The 17,896-nt window shown below is 41.2% G+C and overlaps 3 protein-coding genes across 4 annotated transcripts; 2 read left to right on the top strand and 1 right to left on the bottom strand.

Annotated features, from left to right (window-relative positions):
• The first annotated feature begins 1,058 nt into the window (after nucleotides 1-1,058).
• On the top strand, nucleotides 1,059-11,934 carry LOC118384531 (cell death-inducing p53-target protein 1-like). The gene is made up of 6 exons (XM_035771138.2): nucleotides 1,059-1,218; nucleotides 4,437-4,497; nucleotides 4,885-5,045; nucleotides 5,875-6,018; nucleotides 6,150-6,477; nucleotides 10,702-11,934. Exons 3-6 carry the CDS (start codon nucleotides 4,961-4,963, stop codon nucleotides 10,811-10,813), a joined length of 669 nt encoding a protein of 222 aa, XP_035627031.1. The 5' UTR covers nucleotides 1,059-1,218; nucleotides 4,437-4,497; nucleotides 4,885-4,960; the 3' UTR covers nucleotides 10,814-11,934.
• polr3k (polymerase (RNA) III (DNA directed) polypeptide K) lies at nucleotides 11,672-13,562 on the bottom strand. Its single transcript, XM_035771145.2, has 3 exons — nucleotides 13,420-13,562; nucleotides 13,209-13,296; nucleotides 11,672-13,021 (listed from the first exon to the last, which is right to left on the bottom strand). The coding sequence occupies exons 1-3, from the start codon at nucleotides 13,528-13,530 to the stop codon at nucleotides 12,894-12,896; spliced, it is 327 nt and encodes a 108-aa protein (XP_035627038.1). The 5' UTR covers nucleotides 13,531-13,562; the 3' UTR covers nucleotides 11,672-12,893.
• snrnp25 (small nuclear ribonucleoprotein 25) lies at nucleotides 13,531-15,976 on the top strand. Of its 2 annotated transcripts, none has more exons than XM_052518771.1 (6): nucleotides 13,531-13,678; nucleotides 14,074-14,318; nucleotides 14,423-14,513; nucleotides 14,626-14,731; nucleotides 15,127-15,201; nucleotides 15,297-15,976. In XM_052518771.1, exons 2-6 carry the CDS (start codon nucleotides 14,079-14,081, stop codon nucleotides 15,352-15,354), a joined length of 570 nt encoding a protein of 189 aa, XP_052374731.1. In that variant the 5' UTR covers nucleotides 13,531-13,678; nucleotides 14,074-14,078; the 3' UTR covers nucleotides 15,355-15,976. The 2 variants fall into 2 exon arrangements, with proteins under 2 accessions (XP_052374731.1, XP_052374732.1); XM_052518772.1 differs by lacking the exon at nucleotides 13,531-13,678 and adding an exon at nucleotides 13,728-13,971.
• The last annotated feature ends 1,920 nt before the right edge of the window (nucleotides 15,977-17,896 follow it).

The raw sequence follows: 17,896 nt of genomic DNA, 5'->3' as shown, positions 1-17,896 counted from the left end.
CCACACAGCCAATCCACTGAATAGCAGGCTAGTGATTGCTTTGCAACGCTTGCAGTTAGCCACTGTCACTGATTCCTTCCAAACCACTCAAGGGCAAGGAGAGGTCATTAATCCAGAAAGGTGAAGCAAAGGTACAGGACAGTAGGCAGAATGGTCAACACAGGGAAAACTCGCAAACAGGAACAATCGAGAGACAGGAGCAGAGGGGAAAACCACTGGTAGGCTTGGCGAAACAAAAACAAACTAGAAACAGAGAACACAGGTATAAATACACAGGGGATAATGGGGAAGATGGGTGACACCTGGAGGGGGGTGGAGACAATCACAAAGACAGGTGAAACACCTACAGAAGAGTCCCCTCAGTCAGCTGGTTCTGTGGCTCTGTTCATAAAAAGACCCCCAGGACAGCAACACAATTTGACCCAAACAAATTATGAGAAAGCAAAAAGATAACTATTTGACACACTGGAAAGAATCAATCAAAGAAAACGGAGCAAATTGGAACGCTATCTGTCCCCAAACCGAGAGTACACAGTGGCAGAATACTCTACCACTGTGACTGACCCAAAATTAATAAAAACCTTGACAATGTACAGACTCAGGGAACATAGCCTTGCTACTGAGAGAGGCTGCCATAGCAGACTTTGATCGTGAGAGAAGACAGGCTGTGTGCCCACAAAAAAAAATGGTGGAAACTGAGCTGCACTTCCTAACCTCCTGCCAAATGTATGACCACATTAGATACATATTTACAAAGAATTCTAAAACAAATAAAGCATTGATAAACTCCCATATATGTTAGGCGAAATACAGCAGTGTGCAATCAAAGCAGCAGGATTTGTAGCCGTTGCCATGTGAAAAGGGCAACCAGTGGATCACAAACAACATTGTAAATACTATTTCACTTGCTTTGGCAATGTAAACACATATTTCCCATGTCAATAAAGCCCATTTGAATTGAACTGATTTCTTTCCGAGTTTTTAACGCTGCATCTTTCTTGAGCTCTGACCTGAAGCTCACCGATGTCGTGATTTGACCTCGTTTTTTCCGCCGAGTTCCCAGTTGTCTTGAAAGCACCACAAGAGGCGGATGTTGAGTAGATTCATGATAAACAGACTAGCTAACGGTTGCCATCATTTGTCTTCCCTACGAACAGGCTTGGGATATAGCTATCCTCATCACCCAATTCAAATTGTGTGGAAGAGACAACCCATCAGGTAAATTCAGTGTAGAGATAACTAGGAAACAATATTTGAGAGGCAATCGGCTAGCTAACGTAACGTAGCTAGCTAACGTTATTCACCGTTTAGTTCTAAACTGATGTTACTCAATGTGAACTAGCTAACGTTACATGTTACTTGACTGTTCTTTTGAAATGTGTTCCATTTTCACTGATGAAAATAATAGCTAGATAGATACCTAACTAGCTAGTTGAACTAGCTACATTAGCAACTACACTAACTAGGCAGACAGTTGTATAACGCTAGCTAGCTGATGTAAACATCCAGTCAAATCGAGGCTTCTCTCGTCAACAAGTCCTAAATGCAGTAACGACGAGCTAGCTAGCTAAGATAGCAATTTATGTTTGATATAAACTGTGTCAATGTCTAGATAGCTAGCTACATTACGTAAAGAGTGTTGGTCTGGTGGTGGGTTGAACAGATCATCTACGTAAATAACGTTACTGTAGCAAGAGGATTCCGGAAAATGATGGATGAAGCTTTCTAGAAAGTTGCCTCTCACTAGAGATACATTATTGAAAAGGATGATGGCTCATTCATATACATTGACAATTACACTTTTTTGTAACATCACCATCCATTGATCCTCAATTACTTTGTTGGAACAAATTAAGGCCCGCTTCAACTGTTTGTGATCAAATCAAACTCATCCAGATATAATGAATGTCCCTTAAATCAAAGTGTTCTGTACTCTGATTCTGAATTTCTGATGCTGTTCTATTGTACGAGGCCTTAATGCTTGTTCTGTTTATTAAACTGTAAAGGAAGTGCAAATTAATGGCATCATCTAGGTTGCCTTGGGCAAAATACGGGTATTAACTTAGCCTAGCTCTTATAGAACTGTGGTCTACATTCAGATGCCATGCATTTGTACAGTTTTATTTCTATCATACCCTGGACATTCCTGTCATTTCCCCAGCTTAATCAGTGTTCACATCACACTCACTAACTGGTTGGATAGCTCTCATCTGCCTTATCACTGCCTTAGATTACCCAGTTATTTGACAGGCTTATTTTTATTGCGCTGTCTTATTGGGCCAGCCTCCTAATCATCTTATGTTCAAATTAGAGACACCCTGACATGCATGGTGATCTCTCACAGGCATGGTCAGCTAAACTGGGAAAGTGAAGCCTAGTAGGCTGAAGTATGGATGGCAGGTCTGGACAGCTGGTGGCATAGCTGCTCCCTAGGCTGTGTTTGTTTTCAGACACGTGTAGTAGTCAGGTGAGGTTTATGTTGTTGTAGAGTCTGTTAGGGAAAGTGTTAGGCTACTCTGTAGCCATGTTAATTGCACTGCATTGCTGAGATGGCATGAGTCTGTAATACCAACATGTTTCAAGCAGACCACCATAGTCACTGTGTCCAAGAACACTAAGGTAACCTGCCTAAATGACTACCGACTTGTAGCACTCACGTCTGTAGCCATGAAATGCTTTGAAAGGCTGGTCATGGCTCACATCAACACCATTATCCCAAAACCCTAGACCCACTCCAATTTGCATACCGCACCAACAGATCCACAGATGATGCCCTCTCTGTTGCACGCCACACTGTGTCTTTAACACCTGCACAAAAGGAACACCCATGTGTGAATGCTATTTATTGACTACAGCTCAGCGTTCAACACCATAGTGCCCTCAAAGCTCATCACTAAGCTAAGGACCCTTGGACTAAACACTTCCCTCTGCAACTGGATCCTGGACCTCCTGATGGGCCACCCCCAGGTGGTAAGGGTAGGTAACAACACATCTGCCACGCTGATCCTCAACACAGGGGCCCCTCAGGGGTGCGTGCTCAGTCCCCTCCAGTACTCCCTGTTCACTTATGACTGCATGGCCAGGCATGACTCCAACACCATAATTTAAGTTTGCTAATGACACAACAGTGGTAGGCCTGATTACCGACAACAATGAGAGATCCTATAGGGAGGAGACCAGGGACCTGGCCGTGTGGCGCAAGGACAACAACCTCTTCCTCAACATGATCAAGACAAAGGAGATGATTGTGGACTACAGAAAAAGGAGGACCGAGCACGCCCCATTCTCATCGACGGGGCTGTAGTGGAGCAGATTGAGAGCTTCAAGTTCTTTGGTGTCCACATCAGCAACACACTAACATGGTCCAAGCACACCAAGACAGTCGTGAAGAGGGCATGACAAAATCTATTCCCCCCCCAGGGGAATGAAAAGATTTGTTATGGGTCCTCAGATCATTAAAAGGTTTTACAGATTCACCATCGAGAGCATCCTGATGGGTTGCATCACTGCCTGGTGTGGAAACTGCTTGTCCTCCAACCGCAAGGCTCTACAGAGAGTAGTGCGTACGGCCCTGTACATCACCGGGGCCATCCAGGACCTCTATACCAGGTAGTGTCAGACGAAAGTATATAAAAAATGTCAGACTCCAGCCACCCTAGTCATAGATTGTTCTCTCTTCTACCACACGGCAAGCGGTACCGGAGCGCCAAGCCTAGGTCCAAGAGGCTTCTAAACAGCTTCTACCCCCAAACCATAAGACTCTTGAACAGCTAATCAAATGGCTACCCAGACTATTTGCATTGCCCCCAAACATTGACTCTGTACCGCTACTCCCTGTATATAGCCCCACTATTGTTATTTACTGCTTCTCTTTAAGTATGTGTTACTCTTTTTGTATTGTATTTTCTTAACTGCATTATTGGTAAAGGTTCTTAGTTCTTAACTGTTCCAATAATATCTGCTCCTTTTGTGTAATTTGGCCAGTCAATCTCCTTTATGCGAAAGTGAATTGTAGTAAGGAGGACTATAGAGTCACATTTCTCATTGGCATAGGCTAATAAGTTGGTTACACCAGACAGCTTTGCTGCTCCATTTTTGAGGCAATGTGCTTGTTTTATTTAAAGGCTACTGAGATTAGCTTGGTTAAGCGCTTGTGTTGTCAGGTGAATGAATTGAAGCCATAGAAATGCCATAATGCAGTCGACTGTGATTAATGGGCATGCATGTGTTAGTATCTTATAGTTATGATGTTGGAGACTAAATTCCAATGTACCAATGTTTGAGGGAAGCAAGTTGTCTATAATTAACCTAGCACTTGTTAATGGCTGCACACTGTTAGTGTTTTTCATTCGCCTGAGAAAATAGCAATTGCAATTTCCAAATAGGACCACATGCAAGACACTTTTGTCATATTTTCTTTTCCCTTTTTTTTGAAGGCTGTTGGACCTGACAGAAGAGCAGGCTCTGTAGGTGGAGACTCCCCACTGTCATCAGCAGGTAATCATGCCTGATGTCCCTTCTCTTCACCCTGCTGCCATAGGTTTTGTTTTTATGTATATATTAGTGGCTTTAAGAGGTCATTTCTGTTTAATGTCAGACTGCCAACTCATTGCTAAACTCCCTAATGTTTACTGTCGTGAGTGTGTTAGATGTTAAACATTACTAATGTTTATTATCCTAACACACGTTTAGGTAAAGAGTGGATTGAAAAGATCTAGGTTCTTCCTAGACGAGTCAATACTGAGACAAAATGACAAATGAATTTATTTATTTGAATGCATCAGTAGCTGAAGTGCGAGACAGCTGCTGTATCATGTTGCAGTGTGTGGGTATTGAACTGACTGTCAGTGAACTGATAGGCCTGTGTGTGTGTTCTTCTCACAGAGTGGCTGAGTGAGTTCAAGGCCAGTGGTGAGTGGAGCTTCTACCCCAGGCCCCCCCATCCAAAGGTCCAGCCAGCATGTCCAGCGACCCACCTCCTCCCTACCCCGGAGCTCCCAGCGCCCCTCTTATCGAGGAGAAGAATGGACAGCCAGCCGCTCCGGGTACAATTATTCTATAACTGTCTCTTATTGTGTATGATGTGGAGGAAAAAAACATTTAGTTTGGGACAAGACTACAAAAAGAGACATTTTAAGAGACTATTTTACAAAAGGACAGAAGTCCAGGGTAGGAACCACACACATGCTTACCTGTGAACTTCATCAGAGCTCTGACGAAGGCCGTGAGGCCGATACGTAAGCTTATTAAAGATCAGTGACACTATCAAGAGCAGTGTGTGGTTTTCTTTTTCATTCATGAAGTTCAGCTTTGCCATGCATCTGCAATAAGTTTGCTCAGATGTGCAAGTGCCTTTTGATTACCTGTGAACTTCAAAATACCATCTGGTTTCTTTGACTGGGCTGCTGATTTAGTATTTGCACTGTAGCTGACTAGCTGTAGGGAAACTGGTGTGAATTTGCATAAATGCCTCCCATAACAGCTCTTGTGTGGCTGGTGAGAGGAAGGCCTAGAGAAACATCATCAGTTAAACCTTGAAAGTAGGCCCTGTCTGTGAACAAATCTTTATTTGTCTGGCTCCCCTTCCACCCCAGGTTTCCTTACAACAAAATACTGTGTTGATCAGTCAAAGGAATGTGATCAACAAAGTGTATTTGTTACAAACTACGTAACAAATCCTTGAGAATTGTAAAGCTATGAAAAAACACAAGTGCGGCTATTCTGGCGTCAGCAACAGATGATGATGCATGTTCTCAATAATGGGCCAATGCCTTACTTGATTTGAGCCCAACATAAGTCATGTTTCTTCAATCAATCATTGCTGTGAAAGCTCACTAATAAATGCTTCTTGTTTGTCTGTTTTTTCTCTCCCAGACTCGGCGGCCCCTGTAACGACAGGGCCTCCTCAGGGGCACCCCCTGCCTCCAGACTATGGCCCTCCACCCTACGAGGCCACGCTACAGCCAGGCTTCTTGCCGCCACACGTCCCAGGCGATGGGGCCATGCCCATACCACATGGTATGCATACACTGGTCTACAGAGGGAATGAAATAAGATGGGCGACTCTAAATGCATACACATGTCATTTGGCATAGGACCTGTATACAGAATATAAACAGTACATGCCTCCTTGTGTTTTTACCCTACAGGTGGCTTCTACCCTCCGCCGGGTCACTTTGGCCCGGGTCACTTTGGCCCGGGTCACTTTGGCCCGGGGCAGTTTGGCCCGGGGCAGTTTGGCCCGGGGCAGTTTGGCCCGGGGCCCATTCAATTTGGACCTGTGGCAGGTCAGATGGCTCACACGGTGACGGCACCCCCTGGGACAGCTACCACAGTGACCGTGCTACAGGGGGAGATATTCCAGACAGCACCCGTACAGACTGTGTGTCACCACTGCCAGCAGCCCATCATCACCCGCATCAACCACAGTGTGGGCCTCATGAACGCTGTCTTCTGCCTCTTCTGCTTCTTTGTTGGGTAAGAGGAAGAGTTGGTGTACTATATTGTATAGAGGTTAACCAACGAGTGGCTATGCGTTCTATGGTAAATAATAAACGACGTGGAAGATGTTTCACGATATGTTTAGTTACATTATTTTCCAGAGAGTGCGTAAGGCCCCGAGTTGATTATCTCTTTCACACCATGGCTATAATTGAACACATTTGTTGCTAGAAATGTGTTCATTTGCAGGTAGAAATGTGTTCCACATCCACTGAAGTAGCTAACATGTTTACTAGATATAGTGCCTTCAGAAAGTATTCATACCCCTCAACTTATTCAATATTTTGTTGTTACAGCCTGAATTCAAAATGTATTTAATGTTATGTTTTATTCTCACCCATCTACACATAATACCCCATAATGACAAAGTGAACACATGTTTTTAGAAATGTTAGAAAATTTATTAAAAATTTAATACAGAAATATTTAATTTACATGAGTAATCACACCACTGAGTCAATACTTTGTAGAAGCAGCGATTACAGCTGTGCGTCTTTTCTGGGTAAATCTCTAAGAGCTTTCCACACCTGGATTGTGCAACATTTGGCCATTTTATTATTTAAAAAATTCTTCAAACTCTGTCAAATTGGTTGTTGATCATTGCGAGACAACCATTTTTGTCTCCCACTGTCTGGTGGAGAGCAGACTGAACCAGGTTTTCCTCTAGGATTTTGCCAGTGCTTAGCTCCATTCTGTTTATTTTGTATCCTGAAAAACTCCCCAGTCCTTCATGATTACAAGAATGCCCATAACATTCATATGCTTGAAAATATGGAGAGTGGTACTCCGTAATATGTTGTATTGGAGTTGCCCCAAACATAACACTTTGTGTTCAAGAAAAAAAGTATTGCAGTATTACTTTAGTGCCTTGTTGCAAACAGTATGCATGTTTTGGACTATTTTTATTCTGTACCTGCTTCTTCTTTTTCACTGTGTCAATTAGGTCAGTATCGTGGAGTAACTACAATGTTGTTGATCCATCCACACAACCATTAAATTCTGTAACTGTTTTAATGTCACCATTCGCTTCATGGTAAAATCCCTGAGCGGTTTCCTTCCTCTCCGGCAACTGAGTTAGGAAGGACGCCTGTATCTTTATAGTGACTGGGTGTATTGATACACCATCCAAAGTGCAATTAATAACTTCACCATGCTCAAAGGAATTTTTAATGTCTGCTTCTTTTTTACCTATCTACCAATAGGTGCCATTCTTTATGAGGCATTGGAGAACCTCCCTGGTCTTTGTTGTTGAACCTGTGTTTGTGGCTACTTGGTGGGACAATTTTTTTTTTGTGGGGGGTGTGCATGCCAGCAAAGCCACAAAACTAAACAATAAATTAATTGCATTATAACGGTGACACAGTGCCCATAAACCGTTAGGGCCTACATAAAGCTGTCATATCAGCAGAGTCCCAACACCTTACCAATGCTACACCTGGCTATCAGTGGAGCCTTGTCTGCCTTTAAAAAAACAGCTGTTATGGCTGACTTGCTTAAACAAATGTGGTTTCTACTGACAATTGAGATGTACAAACTGTGGCATAAGGGGACGACAAGCTGAAAAGAGGCAATCCGTCATTTTGATTAAGACATTAATGAGCAAGCTAGGACGGACGTAGTCTGTATAACTATTTGTTCGGAACTTTTGAAATGTACAGCGGCAGAATTCAGAACATGGGCCGTTCTTACAGTGTTCTCGCTGTACACCTAGTCAGAACCATAGGATAAATAAAGGGCACATGAGCAGACAATGAAAGGTCTTACAATATTCAATGATTACATTTCTCTAAAACAGGTTATAGTCTTCATGTGCACCACAAAGTCAGGGCAGTAGGTGAACTAGACCAAATTATTAGGGTGAGTCACATGGACTACTACCCAAGCTTACTACACAACATACACTTACAGTAGCTAAGAAAGTAATACTTAGCTACTGTATACATATCTCCCTGGCATATTACATAATTTATGCCGCCGCATACAAGACATTTTTGGACTCACCTTGTTGTGCTGTGCTCATTTCAACAGGAAGGTGGCACAGCGGTCCATCGTGGGCAAATTTTGTCATCAAAGTTGGGCATTCTCTGGATTTATGTTGCTTCCAGACAACTGGGAATTTGGGGAAAAAACAAGGTCGAATCACGATTACGTCAGTGATCTTCAGGTCGTAGTTCTAGAAAGAGGCCTGAGTTTCTGACTTACAATTCCGAGTTGGATGACCGTTTAAAACTTATTTTCACAGTAGGAGCCTGGTTTTTTTTCGAGTTCCTAGTTGTCTTGAACTTGCTGTAGTCAGATTTTCCCAGTTCCAAGTTAAGTTGTTTTGAGCGAGGCAGAAATCACGCTGGATTGACAGCATGGTCAATGTTGAATGTTTAGAATTTTAAGCTTGGAAAAGAGACCCTTAAACACAGACTTGGGACCACACAGCCATTCCATTGAATAGCAGGCTAGTGATTGCTTTGCAATACTTGCAGTTAGCCACAGATTCCTTCCAAACCACTCATTGTTGAATTTGCGATTTCCAACTTGTTGTGTAATGTTTATGTCCAATGGCCAATGAGCACCGATACGTTTTATCTATTATTTCTCTTCATATGACAAGGATTGAAAAGGATTTGCCAGTAAATCATTGACTTGATTCATGATGATTACTAGCAAAGATTTAGAAAGGTATGGACTGATCATGTCAGTATCAATCAAAGCTACTGTAGATATAATGTGATTTCATGTCATTTTATGTGGCCAATGACCTTGAGCCTTCTTGGATGGGCACTTCTAACAGAACACTGAGCCAATCACGGCGCAACTAGAGAACATTACCAACCCCTACGCATCGTATTTTGCGCTGGCTTGCCCCACCACCACTAGGCTGAAACACCTGCATTTTGGAGCTGCCTTACGCAAGAAAGCCAAAAAAAGAGATCATATTTGTATGTGTCTTTATTAACTTTTTTTTTACATTGTTTGCAAACTGATATGTGACACGTATTAATGCCAAAATAACATGAAAAACAGGCACCCCCCAAAAATGTGTTTTTAGCTAAAGAATGTGGGGGTCAAAGCAACTCTGTTCTGAATGACGGGTCACTACTGTGTGTGTGGGGGGTACAAAAGATGAGGTAGTCATTCAAAAATCATGTTAAACAGTTGCACACAGTGAGTCCATACAACTGTATATGTGATTTATTAAGCAACATTTTACTCTTGAACTTATTTAGTCTTCCAATGAAAAAAAGGGGTTGCGTATTTATTGACTCAACTTTTAAATTTTTATTAAAACGTCCACAGGATCGGTGTCCCTAAACCGGGACGGTTGTTGCTAATGTGACTAGAATGACATAACAGCCAACTTTCCAGGACATAGACATGTCTTATATAGGCAGAAAGTTTAACAAGATTTTAAGCTAACTGCACTGCCAAATTTACAGTAGCTATTACAGTTAAAATGCCATGCTATTGTTTGCAGAGAGTGCATGACAACAAAACACTTTTTTTTATCACGGCAACAGTGTTTCCTTGCAAATGGTATCAAGAATATGTATATCCTTTCTTCAGGTCCTGAGCTACAGGCAAATAGATTTGGGTATGTCATTTTAGGTGAAAATTGGAAGGGGGAAAAAAGGTACAATCTGTTAATTTGTAAAAAAAAAAAAAAAAAACATAATTCCACTTTGACATTATGGGGTATTGTGTCTAGGCCAGTGATGACAAAATCTCACTTGAATCCAATTTAAATTCAGGCTGTAACACAACAAAATTTGGAAAAACTCAAGGGGTGTGAATACTTTCTGAAGACACTGTAGTGAGAGTAGTTGCCTCGGGAACCAAACCGACTTGCTAGTATAGCTAACCGAACCATCAGTCCTGCTTGCTGTTATGAAAATCGCATGCAACAATGCCAATAATGGTTTCAATTAAACTTCTGCTTTCAAAAGCAACTCAAACATAGAACATGTAAGAATGAAGTAGCCATTGAATTCTACCATGTGTTATAAGGAAATAATGCATGCTCTAGAATGACATTCAAGCCAATCGGAAACGAGTATTCAACAATACCATGGTATAAACACAGAATAATATACTATGGCAGGAAATATTTGATTTCAGGCCGAACACCACAGAATGAAATGAGCGGGGTTAACTATAATAAGACTATTCTCTGGTGGTTTGTTTTTGTAATTCTCTCCTCTACCACAGGTGTGATCTGGGCTGCTGCTTGATTCCCTGTCTGATCGATGATCTCAAGGATGTGATACACACCTGCCCTTACTGCAAGGGCTACATCTACACATACAAGCGTATCTGCTAACCACCAACAGACAGACGTGTGTGTGTGTGTATATATATTATGCACACATTAACTCACAGCTCCTCATGGTTGTAGTTGCAGCCTATGTTCTTTCTCCAACATTTGCTCAGTGTGTTGTGCTTCATTTAGCCCTCCTAACTTTACTCTTGCTTTCTAAAGCACTTGTTCACACTCACTATACTTACTGTATATCATAGGAGGCTGGTGGGAGGAGCTGTAAGAGGACAGGCTCATTGTAATGGCTGGAATGGAATCCATGGAACGGAGTCCAACACGTTGTGTCCATGTATTCGATTTGTTTGGTGCAATTCCATTCCAGGCATTACAATGAGCCTGTCCTCCTATAGTTCCTCCCACCAGCCGCCTATGCTATATATATATTGTCCTGACTCACTTACCTAGCTATGTACAGGCATTTAGATAAGTGCTAGATAGACACATCACACAGGACTGAACCTGATCTAAAAACAGAAACCTATAACAATTGAGAAAAGATGAGTTGCAGACACGGTACATCTTGCATATTTTATAAAAACGTCTTTGGTTATGGGAAGGCTCTGAATTTGACATTTGTGGAGTGAACTTGAGGGGTAGAGAAGGTCACACTTTGGGAAAGCTGTAAACATTTGTCACTTTAATCAAAATCGTCAGCAATCATCAGCAATTGCAGGGTCACTATTTTGTTGTTTTTGTAATTTAATATATTTTAACATGTTAATATTGAGCACAATGAAGGTTACGTCCATGTCTGAGACCTACTTTCTGTTTGTTCTATCACCCTGTTTGTCCTACAACCTTAATGTATATCCATTTTAAATGTTACAAGTAAATAACCATGTATCAGATGTCAGGACAAACTCGAGTTGGTAAGACTGAGTTTAATTTATTTAGTTCTCACTTAATTGAGAGAAGTATGTGTTTCTGTCTTTTTTAATCCTCTATGTGCTTTACATAGTCACTTGATGTCCAGTGATTTTTGCTAGAGCTGTTACAATAATGCCAGTCATGTTAATGTATTCAATTTTGATAATGAAGCAAATGTGTGCATTCGCAATACCATTATATAAGCACAAGTTCCCATGTGAAATTTCATACATTCATAAAACCAGAATTACCATGAATTTACTGTACAGTTTTTATTTAAGTGGTTTGGACTGTCATTCAGTTAGATACTTTATAGCCTTGCTTGCCAAGCTTCATTATCATTAAGACCCAACTGGTAAGGAGACTAGCTAATTTTGTAAGACCTGATCACCTGTCATTGATGCAGGACTACATTGAGCTTCAATGAGCTCCGTGCATTCACCGAGCACCATGCACATGTCAGAGGCTGAGATTTTCTAGTTGATCTATCAGTCCACAGAGAAACAGGTTTCAGTGTGAAGTGACTTGAAGCTGTGTAAAAACATGTAGTAAAAGCAGAGTTTAGGGATTGTATTTAACTTTGAACACAATGATGGTCTTTGATGTTGGTAGCTAGTTTGGTCTGTTGCCCCCTCAAAAACAAAATGGTATAATGTACATCTAAATGATAAGTTGGGTCATTACTGTTGCATACAGTGTAGTTATTTTAACATAACAAACCAGTATGTGATTTTACAGTATTAGTAATTTGTCAGATGGTCATACTCTTAATCCAAAAACAGTCATTTTTATAATATGTTAAACATCTAGGAGATAAAATAATGACACCAACAATGGATTCTGGTCATTTGGCAACTACTCAAACACAAATGATGTATCTTCAGCTATAAATTGGAAGTGCAATTGACTTCTGAATGTAATAGGAAACAACCCAGAGAAGATAACTAATCACAATGATAAAGTAAGGACATACTCTTGTGTATGAAGTACATTTGGCAGAAGTGTATATTACACCAACTTGCTACTTTTTCTCCAACACGCTTAGCACCAATGGTGTGGTCAACTAGAAGTCATGTGGTCCAAACTCCTATCTGTTTATTCACTGTTATGCCAAAGCTGTCTGGCATGACAACATAAGATTTGGCTACAGCACATACACCATAAAACCAGCTGACTCAACTAGTGTTCTCAGGTAGAGATCCTATTGAACACCAGTTTAGTCTCTCCAGCGATGTCCACACTCATAATTGCAGCATTTGTAGAATGTTGTCATCGGTTCATCTGCAGATCTAGTCTGAATCTGCATGAAGAATGCTCGGGGGTGCTCACACTTGGGACATTTTTCTAAAGAACACAAAACAAGGGTTAGAGTAAATACATACCTGGCTATAAGTAACAGTGAATATTGCCCATTAGGACCATCTGTCCTCTATAGGTCCGGTGGTAGACAGGACAGAGGAGTTGTGGATAACCAGTGACCACAGAATGATTGAAATGTTAGCTACATTATGCAGGTGATTTGGTAATTTACCTGGCGTGGAATCCACATTTTCCCAGGCTGCAGCTCCACCAAGCACATCATCAACCTCTTTCAGTTTGGGATACTTCCTGTTGTTTACCTATGGGAAAGATGGACATGTTAATGTATCAATACGTTTTAAAATTACACATTGTAAGAGAGAACACATGACACATCAGTTACTTGGCAATAAGTCTAGGAATGAAGTAAAATTTATTTTTACCTTCCTAGTAATGTTATGCACGTACGGACATGTGTTGCAGGCGAATCGATAGCACTTCTGTCCTTCCTCTACAATCAACACATTCCCACATGTTGGACAAAACAGAAGCATATTCTTCTGACTAAATTGGTCAGCACCGATCTCACAATGTAGCTAGGTTTGTACATCTATTTCAATCATTTATCTAAATGACGAAATCCCTGACAACGTTGTTGACCTCCACGCTCGTGTGAAACGTTGTTACATCTAAAAAGGTTCGGTAAGAAACTACATTTGCTCTTTCTTTATGGTTCTTTGTTAAAATCATAATTCATATTTAAAGTTAACTATATTGTATTATATTAGAAAAATAGCCATAGAAATGGAGCAATGATGATAGAAATAGCAGTATCCCAAATCGGTACAAGTCAGAACCTCCACTCGGGCTAGTTTGACTCCGGCATGTTGTAGGTGACGTACATGCCGGTCGCTAAATGTTTTAGCATGAATTGCAGAGCTTCAGACTTAACCAAATATATATTTCACTGTACACGTTGATCATTAGAGTATAAGGTGTGAAAATCTTCGTTTATCTAGCTAGCTACTCTTACATGAAATAGCTAGCTAGCTAACATAAACTGGTCAGCAACTTTAGTTACATACTCCTATTCACAGTGTAAATGATGGAGGAGGAGACCCAGTCCCTTCACCTGGATGAGGGACTGTCTATAAAGGAAGAGGAGTTCGGACAGGCAGAGGGAAAGATGAACCAAGTGGAGGATGAAAAACCAGAGGAGGTTGAAGAGGAAGATGAGGAGGAGGATGAAGAAGCATTGCCACACTCTGAATTCCTGGACATCTTTGAAGAAGGACTGGCTCGCCTTGTACAGGACCCTCTACTCTGTGACCTTCCCATTCAGGTTGGTGACCTAATCCATACTGGTGAAATGTATCTATTTGATGATGTAAAGTCCTCCAGCCTAATCCAATGGCTCACTACTTACTGTCTGTTGCTTTCCTGCAGGTGACTCTGGAGGAGGTGAATTCCCAGGTTGCCCTGGAGTATGGCCAAGCCATGACGGTCCGTGTATGCAAAGCGGATGGCGAAGTAATGCGTGAGTTTCTGACTAATGTTTCTTAGAACAAAAATATGGTATTCTCTATTTGAGCAGGTCAAATGAATGATACTGTGTGTGTGTAAGTGACATTCCAATGTGTGTTGGTCAGCCATAGTGGTGGTGCAGAATGCTATGGTACTGGATTTGAAGAAAGCCATCCAGAGGTTCATGGAGCTGAAACAGCAACGGGAGGGTGGGGTAAAGCACGTCAGCTGGTAACACACACACACACTAACCTTGTGGGGGGACACAATTCAGTCCCATTCAAAATCCTATTTTCCCCTAACCGTAACCCTTACCCTAATCCTAAAAATTAACCCGAAAACCTTAACTCGAAACCTACCCTAATCCTAAAAATTAACCCGAAAACCTTAACTCGAAACCTAACCCAGGCTCCTAACCATTACCCTAAAACAAACCCTAGCTCCTAACACTAATTCTAATCTTAACCCTTAACCCCCTAGAAATAGCATTTGGCCTTCTGGGGACTAAATTACCTAGTTGGTAATTTTGTTTGTTTGTTTACTATTCTTGTGGGAAATTCTTCTCCCCACAACTATAGTTATACACACACAACACACACACACACAGTTTTTCTTTTTTTGTGAAGGAGATACGTATGGAGAACCTTTCATCTTGTATTTCAAGGAGAGAAGCTTGATGATGACAAAATGAAACTAAAGGAGTAAGTTTCAATCAAACACCATTGTGATTATGGAGTATATTACATAATGCTTTTGTTAACTGAAAACAACATTTGTTGTATTGTTTTATTGTCAGTTATGGGATCAGAAACAGAGATGCGGTGACATTCATGAAGAGACTGAGGAAGAAGTGAAACGGAGGTACAGTAGTCTTCTGAACTATGATCTCACCCGAAAGATGTTCACAGGCAAAGTGGTACCAGTATAATGTTGACTGTAACTATCACAATTTTATGGCTGTGTGAACGAGAGAAAAGCTATTGGAAAATACCCCTGTCTTATGTGCCTGTGGTATTTTCCATTATTATAAGATAATGCTTATTTTGAAAGGACTCAACATTTGTACTTCTTGCACTCCCCATGGGGGTATAACACTGGCAACCTTTTGAAATATATATTTGATGTTTGTAATATTATTGATAATACATTGAGTTGAACAATGAATAACGCTGCTCTAACTTCAGATTTCACTACCATTGGAGTCCTGCCTACTCTGTGAGTTTCCTGCACAGTCCCCGTTGCTTCAACCTGGCTGGAGATGTACAGCAACTATATTCATACACTGACATGACTCAGTGGATGTCTAAAAGGTTTTTCAATGGACATCTCAACTGTTTTTTTACATGTTGTAGATATGATTGTGTGGAATGTTTCGTATGGTCTCCATTTTTTATTGTTTGGACATATTCTCTTGTCATCTTGTACAGTAAAACTGTGCCACTTCAAATATGAATAAAGGCTACAGTGCAACCAAAACGCCCCTGAAATATCACTTTATTTCAGTGAAAATGTTTTAGAATTTTAGCTGGCGCTACATCTTTTAACCAGACCTGGGTGTCCCGCCTGGTCTAACAGTGAGAGTACAACCACAATATGGAAATATCTCCTGTAGTCCTTGTTCAAAACTGAAAGAAAATGTTTCACTATTTCCTGGAGTACATAGAGGAGCATCACATTTCCCACAGCACAATCTGGGAGCAACCAGAGAAACCAGGTACAAATCTATATTGTCTCATTACAGTAATTATTTAGTTTTCAGGCAGCAGCAAAGATGGATAAGAGAAAATGTGAAATATATTTCTTATCTTTGCATTCTTGGTTTTTAGTCATGTTGGGTCACATCAATCTATCTGACTTGTACAAACAGAACGTGATCTCCTTACATTAGTTTGTCTTGGTATGAAGTAGTTGTTGGGTCATGAAGTTAGATACATTCAGATCAATCTTCATGACTGGCATGCGTTTCAGACCGGACTACTTGATTGCTAGCATTGACTGGTGGTGTTTGAAATGTTCCACCTTTGTGTGATATCTGATGCTGGTGGTTAATTTCAGCTCCCAGGATGTCTGGCTATCAAATCAAATGTATTTATATAGCCCTTCTTACAACAGCTGATATCTCAAAGTGCTGTACAGAAACCCAGCCTAAAACCCCAAACCGCAAGCAATGCAGGTGTAGAAGCACAGTGGCTAGGAAAAACTCTCTAGAAAGGCCAAAACCTAGAGAAGAACCAGGCTATGAGGGGTAGCCAGTCTTCTTCTGGCTGTGCCGGGTGGAGATTATAATCTGCGCAACAGATTTTTCTAACGTTTTTGAGAGGAATGGAACATTCGATATAGGCTGATAGTTTTAAAAATATTTTCTGGGTCAAGGTTTGGCTTTTTCAAGAGAGGCTTTATTACTGCCACTTTTAGTGAGTTTGGTACACATCCGGTGGATAGAGAGCCGTTTATTATGTTCAACATAGGAGGGCCAAGCACAGGAAGCAGCTCTTTCAGTAGTTTAGTTGGAATAGGGTCCAGTATGCAGCTTGAAGATTTAGAGGCCATGATTATTTTCATCATTGTGTTAAGAGATATAGTACTAAAACACTTGAGTGTCTCTCTTGATCTTAGGTCCTGGCAGAGTTGTGCAGACTCAGGACAACTGAGGTTTGGAGGAATACTCAGATTTAAAGAGGAGGCCGTAATTTGCTTTCTAATGATCATGATCTTTTTCTCAAAGAAGTTCATGAATGTATTACTGCTGAAGTGAAAGCCATCCTCACTTCGGGAATGCTGCTTTTTAGTTAGCTTTGCGACAGTATCAAAAATAAATGTTGGATTTTTCTTATTTTCCTCAATTAAGTTGGAAAAATAGGATGATCGAGCAGCAGTGAGGGCTCTTCGATACTGCACGGTACTGTCTTTCCAAGCTAGTCGGAAGACTTCCAGTTTGGTGTGGCGCCATTTCCGTTCCAATTTTCTGGAAGCTTGCTTCAGAGCTCGGGTATTTTCTATCCTGAGCACAGGGAGCTGGATAGGATCTCCATGGAGATGAACCAACTGTCATTCAGGAGGCAGCAACTGATCGACCGCAGGAAAATGCTGACCATCCTGCAGGAGTTCAGGAACCGCTCCAACAACAATAGCACAGGTAAAGAGGAAATTCACTGTCTAGAACCGCTATTATTGAGTAAATGCTCATGGCAGGCATGGATGTACTTACTGTGTGATGTGTCCTCTAGCTATGCCCCAGCAGGGCTGATGTGTTCTATCACTGACTCCCTCCGAGACATGTATTATCTCTCTTTGTCCAGCAGAGGGATCCAAGCAGCAGAGTGAGATTCAATGCATTGATCAGGAACTGCAGGAGCTGTCTGAGAAGAAGAGAGCGCTGCAGGAAAGCCAAGATAA

The sequence above is a fragment of the Oncorhynchus keta genome, chromosome 5 (genome assembly GCF_023373465.1).
Source record: "Oncorhynchus keta strain PuntledgeMale-10-30-2019 chromosome 5, Oket_V2, whole genome shotgun sequence".
Lineage (NCBI taxonomy): Eukaryota > Metazoa > Chordata > Actinopteri > Salmoniformes > Salmonidae > Oncorhynchus > Oncorhynchus keta.
The sequence above is the reverse complement of the archived record's forward strand: the minus strand, read 5'-3'. Positions and strand labels throughout refer to the sequence as shown.